The 21,340-nt window shown below is 38.7% G+C and overlaps 1 protein-coding gene, 1 long non-coding RNA gene and 1 pseudogene across 2 annotated transcripts; all 3 read right to left on the bottom strand.

Moving 5' to 3' along the window:
* Positions 1-1,292: 1,292 nt before the first annotated feature.
* On the bottom strand, positions 1,293-20,601 carry LOC145795539 (uncharacterized). The gene is made up of 2 exons (XR_014336621.1): positions 20,424-20,601; positions 1,293-1,571 (listed from the first exon to the last, which is right to left on the bottom strand). It is a non-coding gene; the product is annotated as an uncharacterized LOC145795539 (long non-coding RNA).
* On the bottom strand, positions 4,085-4,770 carry LOC145794916 (acyl-CoA--sterol O-acyltransferase 1 pseudogene; annotated as a pseudogene).
* On the bottom strand, positions 5,364-6,397 carry LOC145794915 (acyl-CoA--sterol O-acyltransferase 1-like). Its single transcript, XM_082877247.1, has one exon. The coding sequence runs from the start codon at positions 6,039-6,041 to the stop codon at positions 5,364-5,366; it is 678 nt and encodes a 225-aa protein (XP_082733373.1). The 5' UTR covers positions 6,042-6,397.
* Positions 20,602-21,340: the final 739 nt, after the last annotated feature.

Raw genomic sequence — 21,340 nt, 5'->3', positions numbered from 1 at the left:
ATTTTATTTTAGTTTTAATTCAAATCGTTAGATTATGTAATTTTACTAACATATCTTGTTGACATAAAAAATAGAATAAGATCATTACCGAAAAACTATAATGGAGAGATAATATGATTTTAATTTATGATTTCCCTCTATACAATACAAATAGTAAATAAGTTGGTTAGTTATTATATTAATCTCACATGAATTGAGTAAAAAAATTTTAAAATTGTATTTAAAATTTCGATTGTAGAAAAAAACTAAAAGTTAGTATTTTCTTTGTTTTTTCCTCCACATAATTGAGGAACTTACGCCAAAAAAAAAAAAAAAACAATAATTAAAAGTGTTAAGTCAATGAAAGCAAATTCAATTTTGGTAGGTCACATGTGGCACTCATAATTACACGGTTACACCAGCCATCATTCATCGAGTCAACCTCTCCTTGCAGGTTCTTACTTGTGCCTATTCTTACAGGGTCTTCGGACCTATTTTGGGCCTAATTTTGATAATTCGAACCGTTTATATTTTATAATTTATTCAGTATATCATACCTATAAAAAATCAAGTTGATCGGATATCAGAAAGTACGTGTTCGAAAAATTAAACTAAAAACTATTTTTTTAAAGAATTTAACAAACAGTTTTTCGAACATATACTTTCTGATATCTGATCAACTTGATTTTTTACAGGTATAATATACTGAATAAATCATAAAATATGAACGGTTTGGATTATCAAAATTGAACCTTAAAGTAGGCCCGAAGACCTTGCAAAGATGGGCACAAGTAGGAACTTACAAGGAGAGGATGCTCATACTCATTCATCACCAGCAGAACCATTTGATGAAATTATGACACAATTCTCATTCTAGCTTTTTATCTTTTCTTAAAGGCAACAGCTTTATTCTTCAGCTTAATTGAGGAATCTTGCTCATTGGGTCCGTATAGTGATGCATTTAGATGTTCTGGGTCGCACATGCTCCATATTGATGTATTTAATGAGTCTATAGCTTTAGCCAATAAGCTCGGATGTTCTTTGAAATTTTCATATTAGTTTTATTATAACTTAATGGGAAGTAGTTAGGTGACTCATCTATATATTTTTTATTTGTTCTTTTCTTGGTATTATAACAAGACAAGTTTTACCAAGTTTAGTTGGCCAACCTCATAAGTTTTATTTTGATAATTTAAATTTAAATTTTTTAAATTATAATATGTAAATTATTTATATAAAAAAAAAGGACGATCCGAAAATCCTAATTTCGTTAATTCATGACATTTATTTATAAAAAATTGAACAACAAATAGTATTTGAAAAGTATCTTATACTCAATTGAATTATTCTGAATACATTTGTCATACTTATATACAATGAGCCTAACCAATATTATAACTGATCTAACAAACTCTTGTAACTAACTCTAACAGATACAAGAAAATATCTTAGTTGATGACTTAGCTAAGTTGAGCTGTGAGCTATAGTCTGAGCTGCTTCTGCAGTAGATGTTTGAGCTGCTGAATCTGCAGCCTAAGTTGCTTGAGCTACTGCCTCTACCTGAGCTATGATCCTTAACATTCCCCCGCAAGCTGATGGAAGGAGGAACTAATATCAGTTTGTCTTTTAGATAGGAAAAATGAGAGACAGATAAAGGCTTGGTGAAAATGTCAGCCAACTGATCAATGGTGAACATAGTGTAAGACAAGTTGTTTAGCAAACACTCGATCGCAAACAAAATGACAATCAACCTCAATGTGTTTAGATTGGAATGAAAAACAGGATTAGAAGCTAGGGCTATAGCAGAAACATTGTCACACTAAAGAAGAGGGACGGTAGGAGAATCAATACACAATTCCTGAAGTAACATGATAAGCCAAGCTAGCTCTACAGCTGTATGAGCTAAAGATCGATATTCTGCTTCTGTGGAAGATCTAGACATAGTAGCTTGCGTTTTAGCTGACCAAGAAATGAGATTAGATCCTAAAAACACACAATATCCAAAGGTGGATTTTCTGTCAACTGAATCCCCAGCCCAATTTGAATCTGAGTAAACCTGAAGATCAAAAGAGCTGGGTACCCTTAACAAATTGAAGTAATCTTTCGACACCAGCATAATGACCAACAGTGGGGTTATGCATATGTTGACAAAGTTGATTTACTGCATAGGACAAATCAGGTTTGGTAATGGTTAAATATTGTAATGCTCCAACGATACTTCTACAGACAGAGGGATTATCAAAGGGCTATTTTGAATTAGGAGATAAACCAGGTTTGACAAAGATAGGAGAAGAGCAAAGTTTGCAATCCCATGTACTAGCTTTAGTAAGTATGTCCTGAGCATATTTCTGCTGAGAAAGAACAATAGTGGAACCTGATGTATTAACTGATATGCCAAGAAAGTAGGAAATGAGGCCTAGTTCTTTCATGGAAAATGCTTGATGCATTTTAGTAACAAGATCCTGAATGTGAAAACCATCACTGCCAGTGACCAAGATGTTATCAACATACACCAATAAGGCAAGAAAGATGGACCCAGTCTGTTTAATAAAGAGAGAGGAATCACACTTGCTGTTCTTGAACCCCTAAGATAGCAGAAATGAGGAAAAGGTGGAATACCATGCCCTTGGTGCTTGTTTAAGGCCATACAAAGCTTTGTGAAGATGACAAACAAACCAAGGATGAGCATAATGTTCAAACCCCAGTGGTTGCAACATGTAGACCTCTTCTTTAAGGACTCCATAAAGAAAAGCATTAGAAATATCTAGTTGCTTAATAGGCCAATTATGATGAAATTGAAGAAATTTTGGATTAGGAACTACACCACCTATTGAATCAGTGATTATAGATGAAAGACATGTGATTAATCCATCCACATAACCAAGAAGATTGGTTGCTCGGAGAATTTTTGAGATCTGTGTCTGCCAGATGATGAAATTCGATCCATCAAGTTTTACTGTCACAAAGGATGACAAGTTGGAGATCAGCAGACTCAAATTTGAAGGAAGCAAAAAAGATAATGGTGATGGTGATGCCATGATGAAGTTGCTCGTTAGAGCTCAAAGCTTTGATACCATAAAGAATTTGTGCTCAAATCATATCTCATACTCAATTGAATTATTCTGAATACATTTGTCATACTTATATATAATGAGCCTAACCAACACTATAACTGATCTAACAAACTCTTGTAACTAACTCTAATAGGTACAAGAAAATATCTTAGCTGATAACTCAGCTAAGTTGAGTTGTGAGCTACAGTCTGAGCTGCTTCTACAGTAGATGTTTGAGCTGTTGCGTCTGCAGCCTAAGCTGCTTGAGATGCTACCTCTGCTTGAGCTATGATCCACAATAGTAGACTATCTATTTTTTGAGAAACAAATGTAATAAACTAAGGTGATTATGGTTATTGGATCAACTTGATTTTTTTACAGATGATCTACATGTTGTGGCCAAGAAAATGAACGGTTTGGTTCATTTAGACAGAACTTATGGGGAGCCCTGCATGCTGAAATAGCACAGTCGAGTCCACAAGATAGACTAGAGACAAGTTGTGTCCATTGTTAAAATAACTTCTTTATGTGTATATAATCTGATGATAAATTTGAATACAATTCTCCTGCATGTAATGTGTCTACCAATTTATAAGACTTCATATGTGAGAAGGTTGTATTTAATTTTTAAATTGAATTAAAAAAGTTAAAAGTTTCCCTACTAAGAAATTGCTAATATGATACATTCAAAAATAGTTTAGATTGATCATAACACTTTGTTTAAAACATTCAGGACCATAATCTCTACCATTTATTTAAATTGACCTTAAGCACTTATTACTATAAAAGACTAGGGATATTATTTATTCTCAGTTATCATAATCTCTTCCATTTAATATGTTTGCATTGACTCTAAGCACTTGTTACACTAGAAGACAAGCATGATTGTTTAATTTCAGTTCTTTCTTTCAATAAACAATCTAATAGTTTTTTAACATTCTAATTGTTTTTAACGTTTTAAAATCAACATATGTCTGAATTATAAATAATAATGCTAAAAACAATAATTAAAGTGTACCAAATAATACGACACAACAAATGCATATGTGATATATCCTTCGACTTGGGACGCACTTAAAATTGTATATGTTAATTTTTCTAATACCAATGCCAATGCCAAATATCATTACAAACAAGAAAACAAAATCAAAACAATTTTATTATTAGTTATTTGATGGATTATATTGTAATCTATGAACTAATTAGATTGAAAGATCCAAATCTAGAGACTCTACCAAAAACATCCTTCAAAAACTCTACAAATGCAGCAGTCTCTCTTAGCCATAACATCGGCATTAAACCGTAAAACCGGCGGGAAGAAGAGCCACAAACCGGTAACCACCATGAATGCCAGCGCCGCTGGCCCAGACACCACCGCTGGGACCTTGAATTATTCCTTTAACGCTTTTTTAATCCCAATTTCGACAGCCAAACACACCCCATGGACGAGAAAGAAACAACTCACCTCCCATGTGGGTTTCAATCTTCCAGTATAATAAAAGATCAATTCATGCATCACCCCAGACACAATAAATGTTGCTAGTATTGCTGGAATTGGGGCCCACTTTCGTCCGATCAGACGGGCTGAAATCGAGCGGGTAGGATCATATACGGTGGGTCACAGGATACTGGTTACCATGAGGTTCCACCTCTTGCCCCAAAAGTCTTGGAGTGAGGTAGAGAGGTACGGTTCATCGAACTGCGGCTCGAGCTCTAACCGAGCCAAGGCTCTAGCCAGGTGTCACGGATTGGGCACTTGTCATCCTCTTGAGAAGCCGGCTCCACGAGTGGTACTGCGTACCCCCGTGCATTATGCCCGAGGACCAACCCAGGAGATGCGATAGGGATCTACCCTGCCTGCCTTGCCGCTCACAAACTAATGAACCTAATGCGCTTGCAAGGTGCTTGGTGTAGAACTCGCATCCCTAATGAGTCGGTACGTGACATGCTACCACCGCCAGTCCCTGACGCCCTCGTCAGGGGGACATTACCCTGCCTGTCCCCATGCTTGTCCGTTCCCCTACCCACGGGAAACCCGCCCCGCGCGGACACCACCCTTGGTGTAGACCCCACAATGAGGGTGCTTGGTGTAAGTCCCACGTACCGTCCCCATCACAATGCCCCTAGGCTGGCTCTGATACCATTTGTCACGGATTGGGCGCTTGTCATCCTCCCGAGAAGCCGGCTCCACGAGTGGTACTGCGTACCCCCGTGCATTACGCCCGACGACCAACCCAGGAGATGCGATAGGGATCTACCCTGCCTGCCTTGCCGCTCACAAACTAATGAACCTAATGCGCTTGCAAGGTGCTTGGTGTAGAACTCGCATCCCTAATGAGTCGGTACGTGACACAGGGCTGCCATCATGGCTAGCACTAGCTCTAGCATGAAGTAAATGTGGAAGCAATAAAGCACCAAGATGATCTTGGAATGAATATGGTCTTTGTACTTGTACACTTGCACAAGCATAGCTACAATCATGAACTTTGTAGCGTAGTTTAAAGGTGATTTATTGCTCTTTTTGATGGTTTGGTGAGATGGGAATGCCTTTATTTGTGTGTTTTGAGATTTCTGATCTTCTGTCCGATTCTCTCTTGTCCCAAACCCGTTATTTGTTACCTGATCAGAGTCAGGGAGACAAATCGTGTTCTTTGCCAGTGATTTAGGAGAGTGGGATAGAAGACCTGATTCTTGAATCTTGATGGGTAAGGTAGAAAAAAGGATGAAAAGTGGCAAAGAGATTGGTGGGTTGGAGGAGAGAGGTGGTTTTCTAAAGGCAAAAAGGAGGAGCTTGAAGTTTCCAAGCCATGCTATGAAGAAAGCAGTGGTGGCTCCAAGGTGGATGGTGGTGAGATTGAGAGGGAGGTAGAGAAAAAGGCAAATGATGGGAAGAATAACAAAGAGTCTAGTTATACCTTTGGGGATGAACTTACCTATGGTGTGACAGTAGCATAGAGAAGCAAAAACTATGATCCATACCACTATGAAGTTGTTGATCTCTCTTTCCATTACTCTTCTCTTTTGCTTTTCTCAAAATGTTCATAAAAGTGGAGAACTAGAAATTTATGGGTGGTTTTTATTAGGTGATTTCAAAGAAGTGTGAGAATTTTCTTTGAGCCAACATTGGGGACGGCCTTGTTTGGTTTGTGTTTCTTAAAAAATTTTGAAAAAAATTCTCTATAAATAAGTTTTCAAAAGTAATTAAACCAAACAAATTTTTTCAAATTTTTTTTTTCAAAACTTGTTTGGTTTACAAGTTTTCTAAACAAATCTCTCTCTCATACACATCAAATCAATCACTTTTTCCAAAACTCTTTCTCAAAATAATTTTTCAAAACATCTTTTGAAAAAAAATCAAACCAAACAAATTTTCGTACTTTTTATCTCAAAATATATACCATGGATTTCTATTTTGTCTTGCAACACTGGAAGAAGACCCTTTTTTTGTTTAAAAATAATTATTTTGAATTAATAAAAATATATAATAACTTGTCATATACTTTGATAAATAAAAAAAAGTAACATATAATAATTTATTAAAAAAAGGTCATAGGCGGCTCTGGGGATTGTGCAACATTGTTCACTCTCTTTTGGTAAGAGATGATTTTGTCTAGGCAGGGCCGGCTTTCGCCCAATTTGGGCCCCGGAAATTAATTAAAAAATATTTTAAAATAATTTTAATTATTATATTAATTTATAAAAAAAATCATCTAAATTTAAAAGATCCCAACAAAATTTAATGAAGATTTAAAACTAATAAGAGGAAAAGATGATTGTTTAAAATTAATAGATGATTGATTTTATTTCCAAAAAAAAAAAAATTCAAAAAGTCTATTGATTTGATGAGTTATTTGAAATTAATGGATGATTGTTTCTCAAATTTATGAATTGTGTTTAGAATACGATTAATTATGTCCGTTATAATTGTTTCTAGAGAAAAAAAAAATCAAATTTGAAATTAAATAAATCTTACTTATGTCACAACAAAGATTGAATGGATCACTAATTTTATCCATTGAAAAATATTTAGTTGATAAGTTGAATTATGTAAATTTGATTAACAATTTTACAACTAAAAATGCGAGAAAGGTGGTGTTTAAGTGATATTTTGTTACAAATTATTTACTTTTTATTTAATACTTTTGTTTTGATTTTTAACTATTTTTTTTTATTGTAAACTTTGTCATATATGTAACTAAATTTTATGTCCAAAAAAAAAAAATGATGGATAATCTTTTATTTACAATTATTTTTTTCTTAAACGTATAGAAGGTCCCTTATCAGGAACTCGCTTCGAGTCCAAAAATTGTTAGAGATGGTCCTGGTAGGAACACAACCTATCAATTTTGAAATAAATTTCAACATTCTTCTTAAAAAATAAAAAAATAATTTTTTTTCATAAAATTTAATGAAAAATATAATTTTGAGACTGTTCATTTTAAAGATAAATCTAATCAAATGAATTAAATATGTGAATCGATCAAAAAAAAAAAAAAATTTCACAAGCAATACAAAAACTTATATAATGAAAAATTAAATTTGTCAAAATAAAATGATTGTGAATCCACAGCCCCACACTTCTCTAGAAAAATCTATGTATAGACAAACAATTGCATCTGAATCAATGTCAAGTCTGTACATTGTGCTGCTAGGTGTACAACTATAGGCATTGAAGAATTATTTGGCAGTTCAGAAATATCATATATATATAAAATTATAGAAACTTATCTTTTTACCAATTACAATACTAATGGACTATATCAAGAGGCTACCAAATAACTCCTTCATACTTATTGCATATTAATTGAAAAACAACATAGAGATGTAATTATTTTATAATTGATGACAAGTATCACGTACCGTTACCACATGATATTTTATATAAAAAGATTGATACATATAATTTAAGCTTTATAATTATACCCATAATAATAAATTATATATTAATTTTTAATTTATTACAAACTCAATTATATGTAAATCCTAACTCCTTATTCACGTAATTGTAGATAGATAAATTATGAGACTTATGTTATGAGTCTCTGTGTGTGTGATTTTCCGACCACACTGCCCGCTTAGTAACCAGCTGGAGAGCACTGGCAGAATAGATGGCACCTGACTGACCTGCAACAGAAATATAAGAATCCCGCGGTGGTTTTGACCACCCGGGGGCACTCCGACGATCAAGTCAGTATATCTCTCAAAGATAAATCAAGTACTAAACTCACAAGCTTGAGTATCAAAAGCATACCTTAGACCCATGGGGGTGCCTCTCTTTTATAGCCAATACAATCCTTGTCCCAAAAGGAGCCTGACCCTAATGGACTTAGGATTACTGCTAATCTGGGACTCCCAGTGGGATTAGGATAAACTCTCTAAGAGTCTTATCTTTACCCAAACTGAAGTCTTCTCCCAATCTAGGACTCTTGTCCATATCCAAGTTGAGTTCCCTCTTCATCCTAGGACTCTTGTCCTTTATCCGCTTATCTCGGATCCCGATATCTTCAGAAATAACCTCGGCCCCGCCGAGATCACCTCGGCGTCATGACAAGGACACGTGGCACCTCGGCTGACATGTCGGCGTCACCTTGCCACGTGTTGGTATTCAGAAAATATATCCCCACAACTGCCCCCTAGGTTCTATTACCTCGGCATTCTGAGGTGATGGAACCTACACTATTCGTTCATCTGTGCCCCTTTGTCCGAGATCAAACTTGCCGACCTCAAAGTTCCCTGGACCTTACTGTCCATTTGTGTCAAGTATCAAGCTTCATGCTTTCCAAGCTGCTTGAAATCGCACCTTCTAGCCGAGATTTTGGTTCCATTAATTCGTAAACTCCAAGAGCTTTGCAACTGCATCACTCACACTCTCTGGTGAGTTCCTGATTTCCAATCATCTATTTGACTCTGGCGATTTTCATATCGGCGTTCATTTCACTTGGTAGGTTCATAAACTCTTTACTTGCTATTAAGCTCAATCTTTCATAACTCTTCTGATTTACTTTGAATCTGTTTATTTGCCATTGTAGACACCCCATTTTTGACCGACCTTAAGACTCAGACGTCACTGATTGAGCGCTTGGTGATGTTGTATATTGTGCTCGTTCAGAAGTTTCAGAGTCGCGGCCGTGAGCCCTGCCTCCGGACTTCCGAACCCTCTTTTGTGCTTTGCCTCGGTTTGCGAACCAGGCTCGGTTTTCTCGGTTTCTTTTCCTGAGGGAAGGGAGAGGTCCCGTAGACCATCTCTCAATGACCGTAGGCTACATTTCGTGGTCGTAGGCCATTTTGCCCACTTCGGAACCCGGTTCCCGGTTTTCGGAGCCGTCAGGCCGTGTGCCTCGGTTCGGGACCGCCTAACCATCTCCGTTTGTTCTGATTTTTGGCACACTTCCTTTATACCCCCTTTTGAGGGACACTGGGGTCCGAGAAACCCACTTCGAGGTCGAATACCATTTCGGTGTTTAACGGGCAGTTTTCGGGGCCCCGAACTGCGTGTTTTGGCCCCCGAACATTCGTTTTGCAGCGGTTTTCGTTCATTTTTGGCAGGTACCTCTGTTTTATCACCGGGGAGGTCACTGAAGGGTGGGAGGCCAGTAATTGTTGCAGCAACCAGTTATACATCCTCTGACGCCCTCCGGCGCCCGTTTTTCACACTTCCGGGCTAATGTTGAACACCTTGGGGCCACATTCTTGAACTTTCAACCACATATTTGTGATGTACACACTTGGGAGGACCCTAAAAGTTGGTGGCCGGCCAGTAATTCCACCTGACCCTTTTGAACCCCTCCTTCCGGGCTAATGTTGAACACCTTGGGGTCACATTCTTGAACTTTGAACCACATATTTGTGATGTACACACTTGAGAGGACCCTAAAAGTTGGTGGCCGGCCAGTAATTCCACTTGACCCTTTTGAACCCCTCTTTCCGAGCTAATGTTGAACACCCTTGAGCCACTTTCTTGGACTTTTAACCACAGGGTTGTGTTGAGGACACTTGGGAGGACACCATCATGTGGTGGCCGGCCACTAAATCTTCTTGACCCTTTTGACCCCTAGCCGGCCGGCTAGGGGGTGTGGCCGGCCGGCCACCTGCAGCAAAAATAACTGGCCGGCCGTAATCTTCACACTGTTCACTTTACAGCTGTATAGCTTTATCCCCCAGAAAATATCAATATCCGGGGGATATTTTGTGGGGGAAAGTTGGCCTCCTTTTCCCCCACCTTTACACCCCCTTTTTGGCCCTTATAACCAGCTGGTGGCATCACATATAGGGGTTAGAAATTTTGTTCTTCAAGCCTCAAGATCCATATCTCCCTCCATCCTTCTCATTTTCCTAAAAATCCTTAAGTCCTACACCTTGTGTTCTTCATCACCACCAAGCTCTACCATCACCACTTCATTTCCAGCAACAAGGAGAACTTCTCAAAGGCTAAAGGAGCTGCAAATTGGTCCAAGAAGCAACAAAAGCTTTGGTCTTCAAGGGTGAGTGACATTTCTCCTCTTTTGACCCTTTTTCTTGATCCATTTGTAAGCCCTATATGCTTTTTGTTTCAAGCTCCGGCCCTAACTGAAAGTGGCCCTCTTTTGAGCTTATCTTCACTTTTCATTAAGGGCTCAACCCTGTTTGAGCCCTCCATGATGCACTTGCTTCATTGATCCTCTTATATGTCATAATCTTGCATGCTATTTTTGGCCCATGAGTAATCTGTTTTTGAGCATGATGTAATCTGTGAATGTGCTTATTTTGGGCCCTTCTTCAACATTGTTGAAGGGCCCCTCACCATTTGATGCCTCCATGTGCCACTTGTAGTTATATCCCTTATTTGGCCCCATTTTTGCATAAATTGGCAGCCCCCTTTACTTTTGTTTTTGGCCATTTTACAGTTCTGGAAATAGTCTTTTTTTGGCCTATACTTCATGTTTCATTAACATTTTTTTTCTGTTTGGTGATTATTTTGTATACTTCATGTTATAGCACCTTTTGAGCCTCAATCTTGTGCCTTTTTTTAGCATGTTTGTATATTGATTTGAGGTTTGAAATATACTGTAAACATTTATATTTTTGGTCCCTCTTCAATGTTTTAGAAGGAAATTTTTCAGTTTGGATTTTGCTTATATCACTTGCTTCATTACCCCTCTCTTGGCCCCTATTCTTGCATGCCATTTTTGCCCTACCTATGCTTGCTGTTTGGCCATGTTTATAACTGTGAAAGTGCCTTTTTTGGGACTGCCTAGCTTCTGTCTTTGCATTACATGTCCATATTGTGCATGTTTGGCATAGCTATAGGCCATTTCGGGTGCCTAAATTCGCATTTCGGGACAATTCCATGCATTTAGTGTCATTTCGCCTCATTTCGGGACTGTTTTCCCCCATATTTTAGTGCTGAAATTCTATTAGAATGATTGCTTTCCATTTCTATGTCATTGCATCGCATTTTGTCATCGCCTCGGTTTGCGTGCCCGTGTGCACGCATTTCGAGGCACCTCATTTTCATCCATCGGCATCCTATGTGAGTGTGGCTGAGGCTCTCTCATGTTGGTATAAGCCCATATCACATTTTCATGTCATTGCATCGCATTCTATCATCGCCTCGGTTTGCGTGCCCGTGTGCACGCATTTCGAGGCGCCTCATTTTCATCCATCGGCATCCTATGTGAGTGTGGCTGAGGCTCTCTCATGTTGGTATAAGCCCATATCATGTTTCCATGTCATTTGCATTGCGTATGCCATTGCCTCGGTTTGCGTGCCTGTGTGCACGCATTTCGAGGCGCCTCATTTTCATCCACTGGCCTCTTATGTGAGTGTGGCTGAGGCTCTCTCATGTTAGTATAAGTCCATGTTGCATTCTATATGCCATTTTTGCCATATTGCATTGCATATGCCATTGCCTCGGTTTGCGTGCCCATGTGCACGCACTTCGAGGCACTTCATTTTCATCTACCGGCTTCTTATGTGAGTGTGGCTGAGGCTCTCTCATGTTAGTATAAGTCCATGTTACATTTTCCATGCCATTTTAGTCACTTGCATTGCGTATGCCATTGCCTCGGTTTGCGTGCCCATGTGCACGCATTTCGAGGCATCTCATTTTCACAGCATAGTGCATACTAGGTTGTATCTTAGATTGCATTCTGTCATTTTCTCGATTTACGTGCCCGTGTGCACGCATTTCGAGGCATCTCATTTTCATAGCATTTCATAGCATAGTGCATACTAGGTTGTATCTTAGATTGCATTATGTCATTTTCTCGGTTTGCGTGCCCGTGTGCACGCATTTCGAGGCATCTCACTTTCATAGCATGGTGTATGTTAGGATTGCATCTTAGTTGCATGTCATGAATATTGCATCGTGTTCGGGATAGGAGTTAGCCCGGGCACGGGAAACGAGGTGCATTTCGTACTCCGAGTGACGGAATATGTCTCAATTTCCCAGTCACCGACACTCCGGATCATCCATGATGGAGTTAGGTTTTGTTGTGTTTTCATGTGCATTCATCCTACATTAAATTGTGCAATTCGACTCCTCGGCCATCATGTCTCGGTATGCGTGATTGGTGGCACGAGGATCGAGGCATGCATATATTTGTGAAATACATTGCCGTGCCCCTTTCCTGCTCTCTGTTGCAGCAAAATGAAGAATCAACAATTTTTCGGGACTTGGCACGCATTTCAAGAATAACTGCTAAACAGAGGCTAATTGGGACATCCCGGTGGATTTCCGCGCAAGACAACCCGGACATGCATCATCCATCAAAAGCGAGGCAGTCCCTGGCTTGCACGCCAGTTTTATTTATTTTCTTAGTTAATTTGTTAATTAATTAGGAATTTGTATAATATTCGGACTGTAATATTCTTTCATTTGGGACTGTATTATTTATTCGGACCATCCGAGCAAGGGCGTAACTGTAATAAGTGTGCGTGAGTGTGATGTATGTCTTCCAACCCCACGTCTTTCTCCCTTTTATTTACCTGCTTATGATGGTTAGATTAGGGCATATTTAAATTAGCATACAGTATGACAGCATGTTTGCATTCATTCATCTGTTTTGCACGCACCGGGCTCGGCGCATCATACTAACTGCATTGTACTTTCAATTTCAAAGTTGAATACATGATACTTGTAGCATTCCATATGCCATGTTTAGAATAGCCGAGCCTGCTATAGTTGCATTTTTGCATGTGTTGCATTAGGCATTTCTGTATACTTTGGATTCATGCATGATTTCTAATGTAGTTTCTATTTTGGCTTGGAGTACCCGGTAAGTTTTATGCTTTAGCATCCTTGCATGCGTGTGAGTGACTGCCATGAATAGCATGCTTACCATGAGGCTATGTGCTTATATGATATAACTGCCTGAATGCCTGTGGGTGAAGGTTGGGTTATCTGAATTGGAATAAATCATCAAATGTTTCAAGCCTACCTGCGGGTAGCAAACCATTTTCAAAAGCAAACATGAAATGCTTTGTTCCAATTCAGGCGATCCAGTCTATAACTTGTATGCTGTGCGCATCACATAGTAACCTAGGCTAATAACCGGAATAAGAACATACAATGTTTTCAAAAATAGATATCATGGTTAGTAGAGGCCGGTCTATGACCGGGCGAGCGGGGGTGCTCACGAAGTGACCTTCCCCAATCGTACCCAAGTTCCCGAGCCGAGGCAACTTTGGTGATGACGGACACGTGGCCTTTTGGCACCGAGTCAGGGTTTCCTAAATTTCCCATTAATAAAATATTTAGGTGGCGACTCTATATCTGGCAAAGCAGTCCATGTTTGGCACTTCTTTCAAAAATCTGTTTTCTCAAAACGATTTGCCGGATTTGGACTCTTTGGTTCAGATTTAGAACCGTGACTACAAAGTCGAGTCTGAGCTGTAGCGAGGTCCCCCGCGGGCTTGTTACAGCCATCTGTGGCCTTCTGTTCTCGTCTGTTTTTTGATTTCTTATTGCTAAAATGCCTGGAACTGTTCTTTGTCATATCCGCTTTCTGTTGCTAGCATAATGTCTGGTTCATTACTTTCTTGTTCTCCACATACTTACTTAGTGCCTGTGTACTTGGCTTTATTCATGAACTTTGTTGTCTTCTTGACTATTTCTCTTTTCTCATTTAATCCTCCGGCTTCTTCTCTTTCTAGCTCTTTTGCTTAAATCCGTCATTTGTTCCAAGCTTTCAAGCTTCTGCAACTGTCTTCGTTTCTCTCCTCCGGTGAAGCTTTACGTCATTCTATCATTGTTGTCAGACTTCGGCAAATCTCATTCCGGCTTCCCTCTTTCTGGTAAGCCACTGTTCCTCCTGGTTTTATTTCTTGTTGCTTTCCAAGAAGCTTTGCTTCATTGTTTAATCACCATTGTTGTTTTACCCGTTATTTCCAAATCATCTTCTTGAATACACACTGTTCACACATCTGTTGATTTCCACCACTGTTCTTGGCTTGACACACTTGTGCAATCTTTTTGTCTTGATTTCTTGGTAGCTTCATCACCATTTTTGTTTATGAATTACATTCTTATTTCTGTTTTCTGTGTCTTTTTCCAGATTCTTGCTTTCAATCTTTGCCTTCAAACTCTGAGGTGCCAATCGCCAAGAAGAGCTTTGATCAGACTCTTCAGGAGGTTGATGCTGAGCTCGTGGCTGAGAAGGCTGCTGAGAAGTTCTTTCCAACTGTCTTTTGGGGGTGAGACACAACCTACCGCTGATGCCGAGTAGTTTGCTTCCTTCTTGAAATTGATGCCGAGGTAGCGGTAGAGAAGCTCCTCCAACTGTCTGCCGAGGCTGAACCATTGTCATCCGTCGAAGCAGATTAGTCCGATGTTCTTGCTTTCAGTCCCTAGTTCTTTAAGGTCTTCATTTTTGTACTTGCCAACCTTCTCAGCTCTTAACAAGCTAGTTGGTCATCTTGGTTGATCATATCTCGGAAACGTCTTTCAGTGTTTATCTCGGCTATACCAAATTTGTAAATTGCTACAAATTTCAACAAGTGGTAGACTTCATAATCTTCGGTTAACTCATTTTGTAATTTGCTCAAAAGTTTCAACAATTGTTAACATTCCTTGCTCCTTAATTATCATTCATTCCCCTTACACCTTCTCCCTGCCCCCTAATGTGAACGTAAGTTGTACTTAGGATCACATTAGGGAAGTGGGCTTCCTGCTGTAGTCACAGACCTGATGTGTTCTTCTTTCGCCGATGTATTAAAACTTCTGGTATTTAATTCACCCCCTTTAGACCCTCTTTCTCTTGGCCTTTGCAAACTATCATCGCTGTTTCTTGAAGCATTTATTCTTTTCACAATTCTAGTCACCACTTCTGGCGTGCACTTAGTGGTTCTAATCAAAACGACGTTTGACTCCGGCGAATCTTTTGCTGACATTTAGCTTTGTGCACTCTTTAACTTGTAAATTCTCTCAGAATTTCCACAAGTGTTAAACATCATTTTGGTTTAACTTCGGTTAAGTATCATCTCAGTTTAACTTCAGTTAAACATCACCTCAGTTTAACTTCGGTTAGACATCATCTCGGCTTAACTTCGGTTAAGCATCATCTCAGTTTTTGAAGTTTTTCCTTTTTTTGTCGCTTGTACTCTTGTACCTTTTTGTTCTTTAGATAATGTAAGCTCTGCATATGGCCGATGTGCCTCTTTGTTCTTGAATGTCTAATTCAACTTTCCTTCTCTGAATGAAGCGCTCTTCGTCGCCCTCCTGGACGAGGATTTTCTTCAATGTCTCTTCACTCTTTTTGGCTGGCTCCTTGCCGACATCATCTAGGACCTCCATGTCCTCGTCTTCAATCTTTGCCTTCCCTAGTTCCTGAATGTTGCAGGTAGTTTTCATTGCTGCCATGGAGCAATTCTTTACCTGCAGTTGGTCTTCTCTGACTTCTTCAATCCCATGTTCTGTGGGGAACCGCAATAATTGATGCAACGTTGAGGGAACTACCCCCATTGCATGCAACCATGGCCTTCCCAAGATGATGTTGTAAGGTGAAGGCGTGTCAATCACGATGAATTCTGTTTTGATCTTCTTCTAACTGCTCTTGCATGATTCCATCTTTGTGCAATCTTCTCGGAGTTACACACCTCGGGTATAAAAACTTTTACTTTGGCAAGATACTGATCTGCAAACTTTTCATAATTTCTAACAAGTGTGAAACATATACTACTCAATGTTAACTTTGCAAACTTTTTCTCAAGTTTCAACAAGTGTTTAAACGGTGATCTCGGTCTAGCCTACTTATAAATTGCTACAAATTTCAACAAGGATGTTAAACAAGTGTTAAACAATAATCTATTTGCAAATTGCTACGAATTTCAACAAGTGTTTAAACAACATACTTAGCTTTTTCCTCAACCTGTAAATTGCTGCAAATTTCAGCAAGTGTTAATCATATACCGTAAATTTTTCTCAAGTTATAACAATGATCTACTTGTAAATTGCTACAAATTTCAACAAGTGTTTAAACAATATACTTAGCTTTTACCTTAACCTGTAAATTGCTGCAAATTTTAACAGATGATCATATGTCGGCTTAACATTATCTTGTAAATTGCTACAAATTTCAACAAGTGTTAAGCATCTTCTTTGGTTGGATCAACCTGTAGATTGCTATAGGTGTGTAAACTATAACCTCGGCTTCACTTCGACTTGTAAATTGCTACAAATTTCAACAAGTGAAGAGAAACAGTAATCTCAGCTTAACTTCAACTTGTAAATTGCTACAAATTTCAACAAGTGAAGATAAGGAATCAGCTCAATTCTAACTTGTAAATTGCTACAAATTTCAACAAGTGAATTAAGGAATAATCTTGGCTTAACTTCGACTTGTAAATTGCTACAAATTTCAACAAGTGAAGATAAGGAATCAGCTTAATTCCAACTTGTAAATTGCTACAAATTTCAACAAGTGAATTAAGGAATAATCTCGGCTTAACTTCGACTTGTAAATTGTTACAAATTTCAACAAGTGAAGATAAGGAATCAGCTTAATTCCAACTTGTAAATTGCTACAAATTTCAACAAGTGAATTAAGGAATAATCTCGGCTTAACTTCGACTTGTAAATTGCTCCAAATTTCAACAAGTGAAGATAAGGAACCATCTCAGCTTAACTTCAAGCATCATCTCGGCTTAACTTTGGTTAAGCATTGTCTCGGTTTAACTTCGGTTAAACATCATCTGGGCTTAACTTCGGTTAAGCATTATCTCGGCTTAACTTTGGTTAAGCATTGTCTCGGTTTAACTTCGGTTAAACATCATCTGGGCTTAACTTCGATTAAGCATCATTTCGGCTTAACTTCAGTTAAGTATCATCTCGACTTAACTTCGGTTAAGCATCATATGAGTTTAACCAACTTGTAAATTGCTACAAATTTCAACAAGTGGTAAACGCATTCTTCTTCTCTTTGCCCTCCCAGTGTGAACTTAAAATCCACTTGGGTTCTCATCATACATGTAGCTTCGACCTTGTCGCCGAGGCTTAATTCAAGCCGAGGTTGTTGGCCTTGGTTTCTCTATTGATCTTACTTGGTTCCAACCTGAGTTTGATTTTCGGCCTCGCATCGGCGAGCCGTTTTTCTTTTCTTGTTCCGACGCCTTTGTTTCCGGCATATCCTCCTCGGCCCTAGCATACTTCTCAATTCTAGCCAACTTTAGTCTGATCTTGTGTGTTTCCTTTTTCTTTTCTGGGATCTGAGATCTGCTCATTGTGCTCTTCTCTTCTCGGACTCAGGTGCCGAGATCTTATCTTCTGGAATCTTGGATCTGCTCACTCAGCTTGAGCTCTTCTTTTCTCGGACCTACTCATCTAGGCTGAGATCGTGTCTTCTGGGATCTGGGATCCGGGATTTGCTCACTCAGGTTGAGCTCTCATCTTCTCGGGCCTACTTGTCTAGGCTGAGATCATGTCTTCTCGGATCCGGGATCCAAGATCTGGAATCGGGGATCTGCTCACTCAGGATGAGTTCTTCTATACTTGAATGTTGTCTCCTTCGGAGCGCTCATGCCCCCTGTCTTTGCATCCCTTCTGGAAGGGTCTTCGTTCTTCCGCAGGTATCTATCCTTCCATACCTGAAGGTCATCTTCGTTGCTTCGATCTGTTGTTTTTGGTGCGTCACCTTCCTGGCCGGCGTCTTTCACTCCGTGACTCTGGTCACGAGTTTCTGTGTTGCGTTTGTCCCCTTCAACGTCGAGGTTGATAGATCTCTCATTCCTAGTAGGAGCGTTGTCTCGAGTCTGATCCTTCTGTTCGTCATTGGCCATCTATTCTTCTTTCTTTCCCACAGACGGCGCCAAATTGTGTGGGTGATTTTCCGACCACACTGCCCGCTTAGTAACCAGCTGGAGAGCACTGGCAGAATAGATGGCACCTGACTGACCTGCAACAGAAATATAAGAATCCCGTGGTGGTTTCGACCACCCGGGGGCACTCCGACGATCAAGTCAGTATATCTCTCAAAGATAAATCAAGTACTAAACTCACAAGCTTGAGTATCAAAAGCATACCTTAGACCCATGGGGGTGCCTCTCTTTTATAGCCAATACAATCCTTGTCCCAAAAGGAGCCTGACCCTAATGGACTTAGGATTACTGCTAATCTGGGACTCCCAGTGGGATTAGGATAAACTCACTAAGAGTCTTATCTTTACCCAAACTGAAGTCTTCTTCCAATCTAGGACTCTTGTCCATATCCAAGTTGAGTTCCCTCTTCATCCTAGGACTCTTGTCCTTTATCCGCTTATCTCGGATCCCGATATCTTCGGAAATAACCTCGGCCCTGCCGAGATCACCTCGGCGTCATGACCAGGACACGTGGCACCTCGGCTGACACGTCGGCGTCACCTTGCCACGTGTTGGTATTCAGAAAATATATCCCCACAGTCTCTAACATGCTTCATTTCCTTTGTAAAACATGTGGTCCAGACGCCAGTTGTTTTTGTTGTGTTGGGGACCAAGCAAGGTGAAGCCTCAACCAAAGAAAACAAAATTTAGGTTCAACCAAACATGTCCACATTCTTTGCCTAGATATTAAAGTGATTTAATTTCTAGATGAGCCTTGAACAATGTTGAAAAAGGGGTAAAATAAATAATCATCGCTAAATTTTAAATGAAGGAAAATGCCTCCGACCCCCAGTGGGGGTACTGGGGGTCGCGTGTGATTGGTGGGAAAAAAAAACTGTTATTTTATTTATTTATTTATTTTTTGTTTTCAGCCAATGTGGAGGCGACACCTCACTGGGGGTTGTCAGTGGGGGTCGCCCCACTGGGTGTAGGAATCATAGCCCTTAAATGAAATACATTAGATCTTATGAATTTAATTTAATTATATTGACAGATTTTTTTTAAAAAAAAAAATTAATCAACATAGCAATTAATCTTTTTAGTAATAATTCATTAGTTGTATGGGTAAAAAAAATAATATTATCATATATTTTATATATGTTTATTTTGTGTCTACAAACTATATGTATATATATGCACATTAGTTTTAATTATTTTAATCTAATTAAAAAATTGGTGGATGCAATTTACCTTTAAAAATTTTGTTTATTGATTGATTTCTATGTGTGAGAGGTTGATTGTGACGTGAGCTCATTAGTGATATGTTGATAGAACAAAGCCAAAGCTTGATTATCTCGCATTAAATATAGAAAAGCGGTATAGTTGAAGAAAAAAAACTACTTACACCAAATAAAATAAATTGAGGTAAGCAATTCTACTCCAAATTTGGGTAATCAATTCAATCAAATGCCCAATTCTTCCAACCATACCAAACCACTAACCAACATAAACATAGATGAAAATTTACGGTTAGAAATATTCAAGACATATACATAATGATGGAAACAAAATTGGGTCAAGTTGATCAAAGAGACATTTTTAAAGTTGAAATATCAGATAACTTGATCAAATCAGCAGAATCATTGCTCAAACTAAATAACAGATAAGTTGATCAAACTATAGTGGTTCACAGAGTCCTATGGATTGAGTAAAAATAAACTCCAAGAAAAAATACCAACACAAAGCAACATTCCAGTGGCATTGCTGCAGATTTAAGCTAATCAAACAAACTACAACTGTGGTATTATTCTTCTCTGTCAGATCCATAACACAAAACTCAAACCCGTAAAACAAAAATCAAACCCATTTTGGACATGAAGAATTTCATAATTTCATAGAAATCAAACACTTCAACCAATGAGCCCTTAACCGAAATCAATACAAAAATAAACTAAAAAAGCATATATGCCCTAGAGGAAGTGTGAGAAATGGGGAAATAGGGGAAGAGAGAGAGAGAGAGAGAGAGAGTGAGTGTGAGAGAGAGAGAGAGAGAGAGAGAGAGAGAGAGAACCAGATCGTAATGCCCAACAGAGGATCGAACAGAGAGAGACAGAGACAAACCTGTGATTTGCGTTAGTGTTGGTGGTGATTTCGGCGTCGGCGGTGGTGGTGGCAACGTGCGACGGTGGGGACGGATGGTGGCCAGCGACGGTGGTAGTGACAATCGGTGGTGAGCTGGCCTCTGGTTTGTGGTGAGTGGTGTGTTTGTGAGACAGAATAGATACAAAAAATATGTGTGAAACAGGCGCGCTAATTCATAAGCTTCCCCCTAATTTTTTTGGCTACTTTTAGCGACCAAATTCTATTTAGTCGGCAAATAAATGTCTATTTGTCTAATTTGGCTACTAATTACTCTTTTTGTTTGAAAACATTAACCACACAACGACTAAATTATTTTTGTCACTGGTAGTTTAGTAAATATGCCTATTTTTTGGCGACTAAAATTTTTTTGGTCTCCAAAAGGCTATATACGCCGACTAAAATCAGAATTAGTAGCCAAAGAAATAGACAAACGCCTACTAAAACCTTTTTAGTCGCCTATTTATGTGAATTTTAGCGACTAAATTTTTTTAGTAGCTAAAATTCCAACTATTGAAGACCAAAAGGAAGATTAGTCGATAAAGGTCTGGCTTTTGGCGACTAGACTTTAGTCGCCAAATTTGGTCGCTGAAGGTGCAAATTGTTGTATTGCCTTCACATTAAAATCACAAAAAATACTTAGCATTACATTACAACAATTAATAAGTATCACTTGATCCTTGTTTTTCTTGCATTTTTAGAAGCAAATAAATCAATCATACTTGCATAATCTAATTTTTTTGCAAAATCATTTTCAATGGATAACAATGCTAATCCATTCAATCAATCATTCTCGACTAATTTTTTGACTCTTTGCTTCTTTTTCTTTTTTGCAAATCCAGACGGATAATTTCTATTAAGAGTCATGATGAGCTGAGATCAAAATATTTTTTTAGATC

This window comes from Camellia sinensis, chromosome 7 (assembly GCF_055761805.1).
Source record: "Camellia sinensis isolate YWXY chromosome 7, ASM5576180v1, whole genome shotgun sequence".
NCBI classification, from domain to species: Eukaryota; Viridiplantae; Streptophyta; class Magnoliopsida; order Ericales; family Theaceae; genus Camellia; species Camellia sinensis.
The sequence above is the reverse complement of the archived record's forward strand: the minus strand, read 5'-3'. Positions and strand labels throughout refer to the sequence as shown.

Coding starts and splice junctions, on each gene's coding strand:
- LOC145794915 (XM_082877247.1), bottom strand. CDS start 6,041: ATGGAAAGAGAGATCAACAACTTCATAGTGGTATGGATCATAGTTTTT.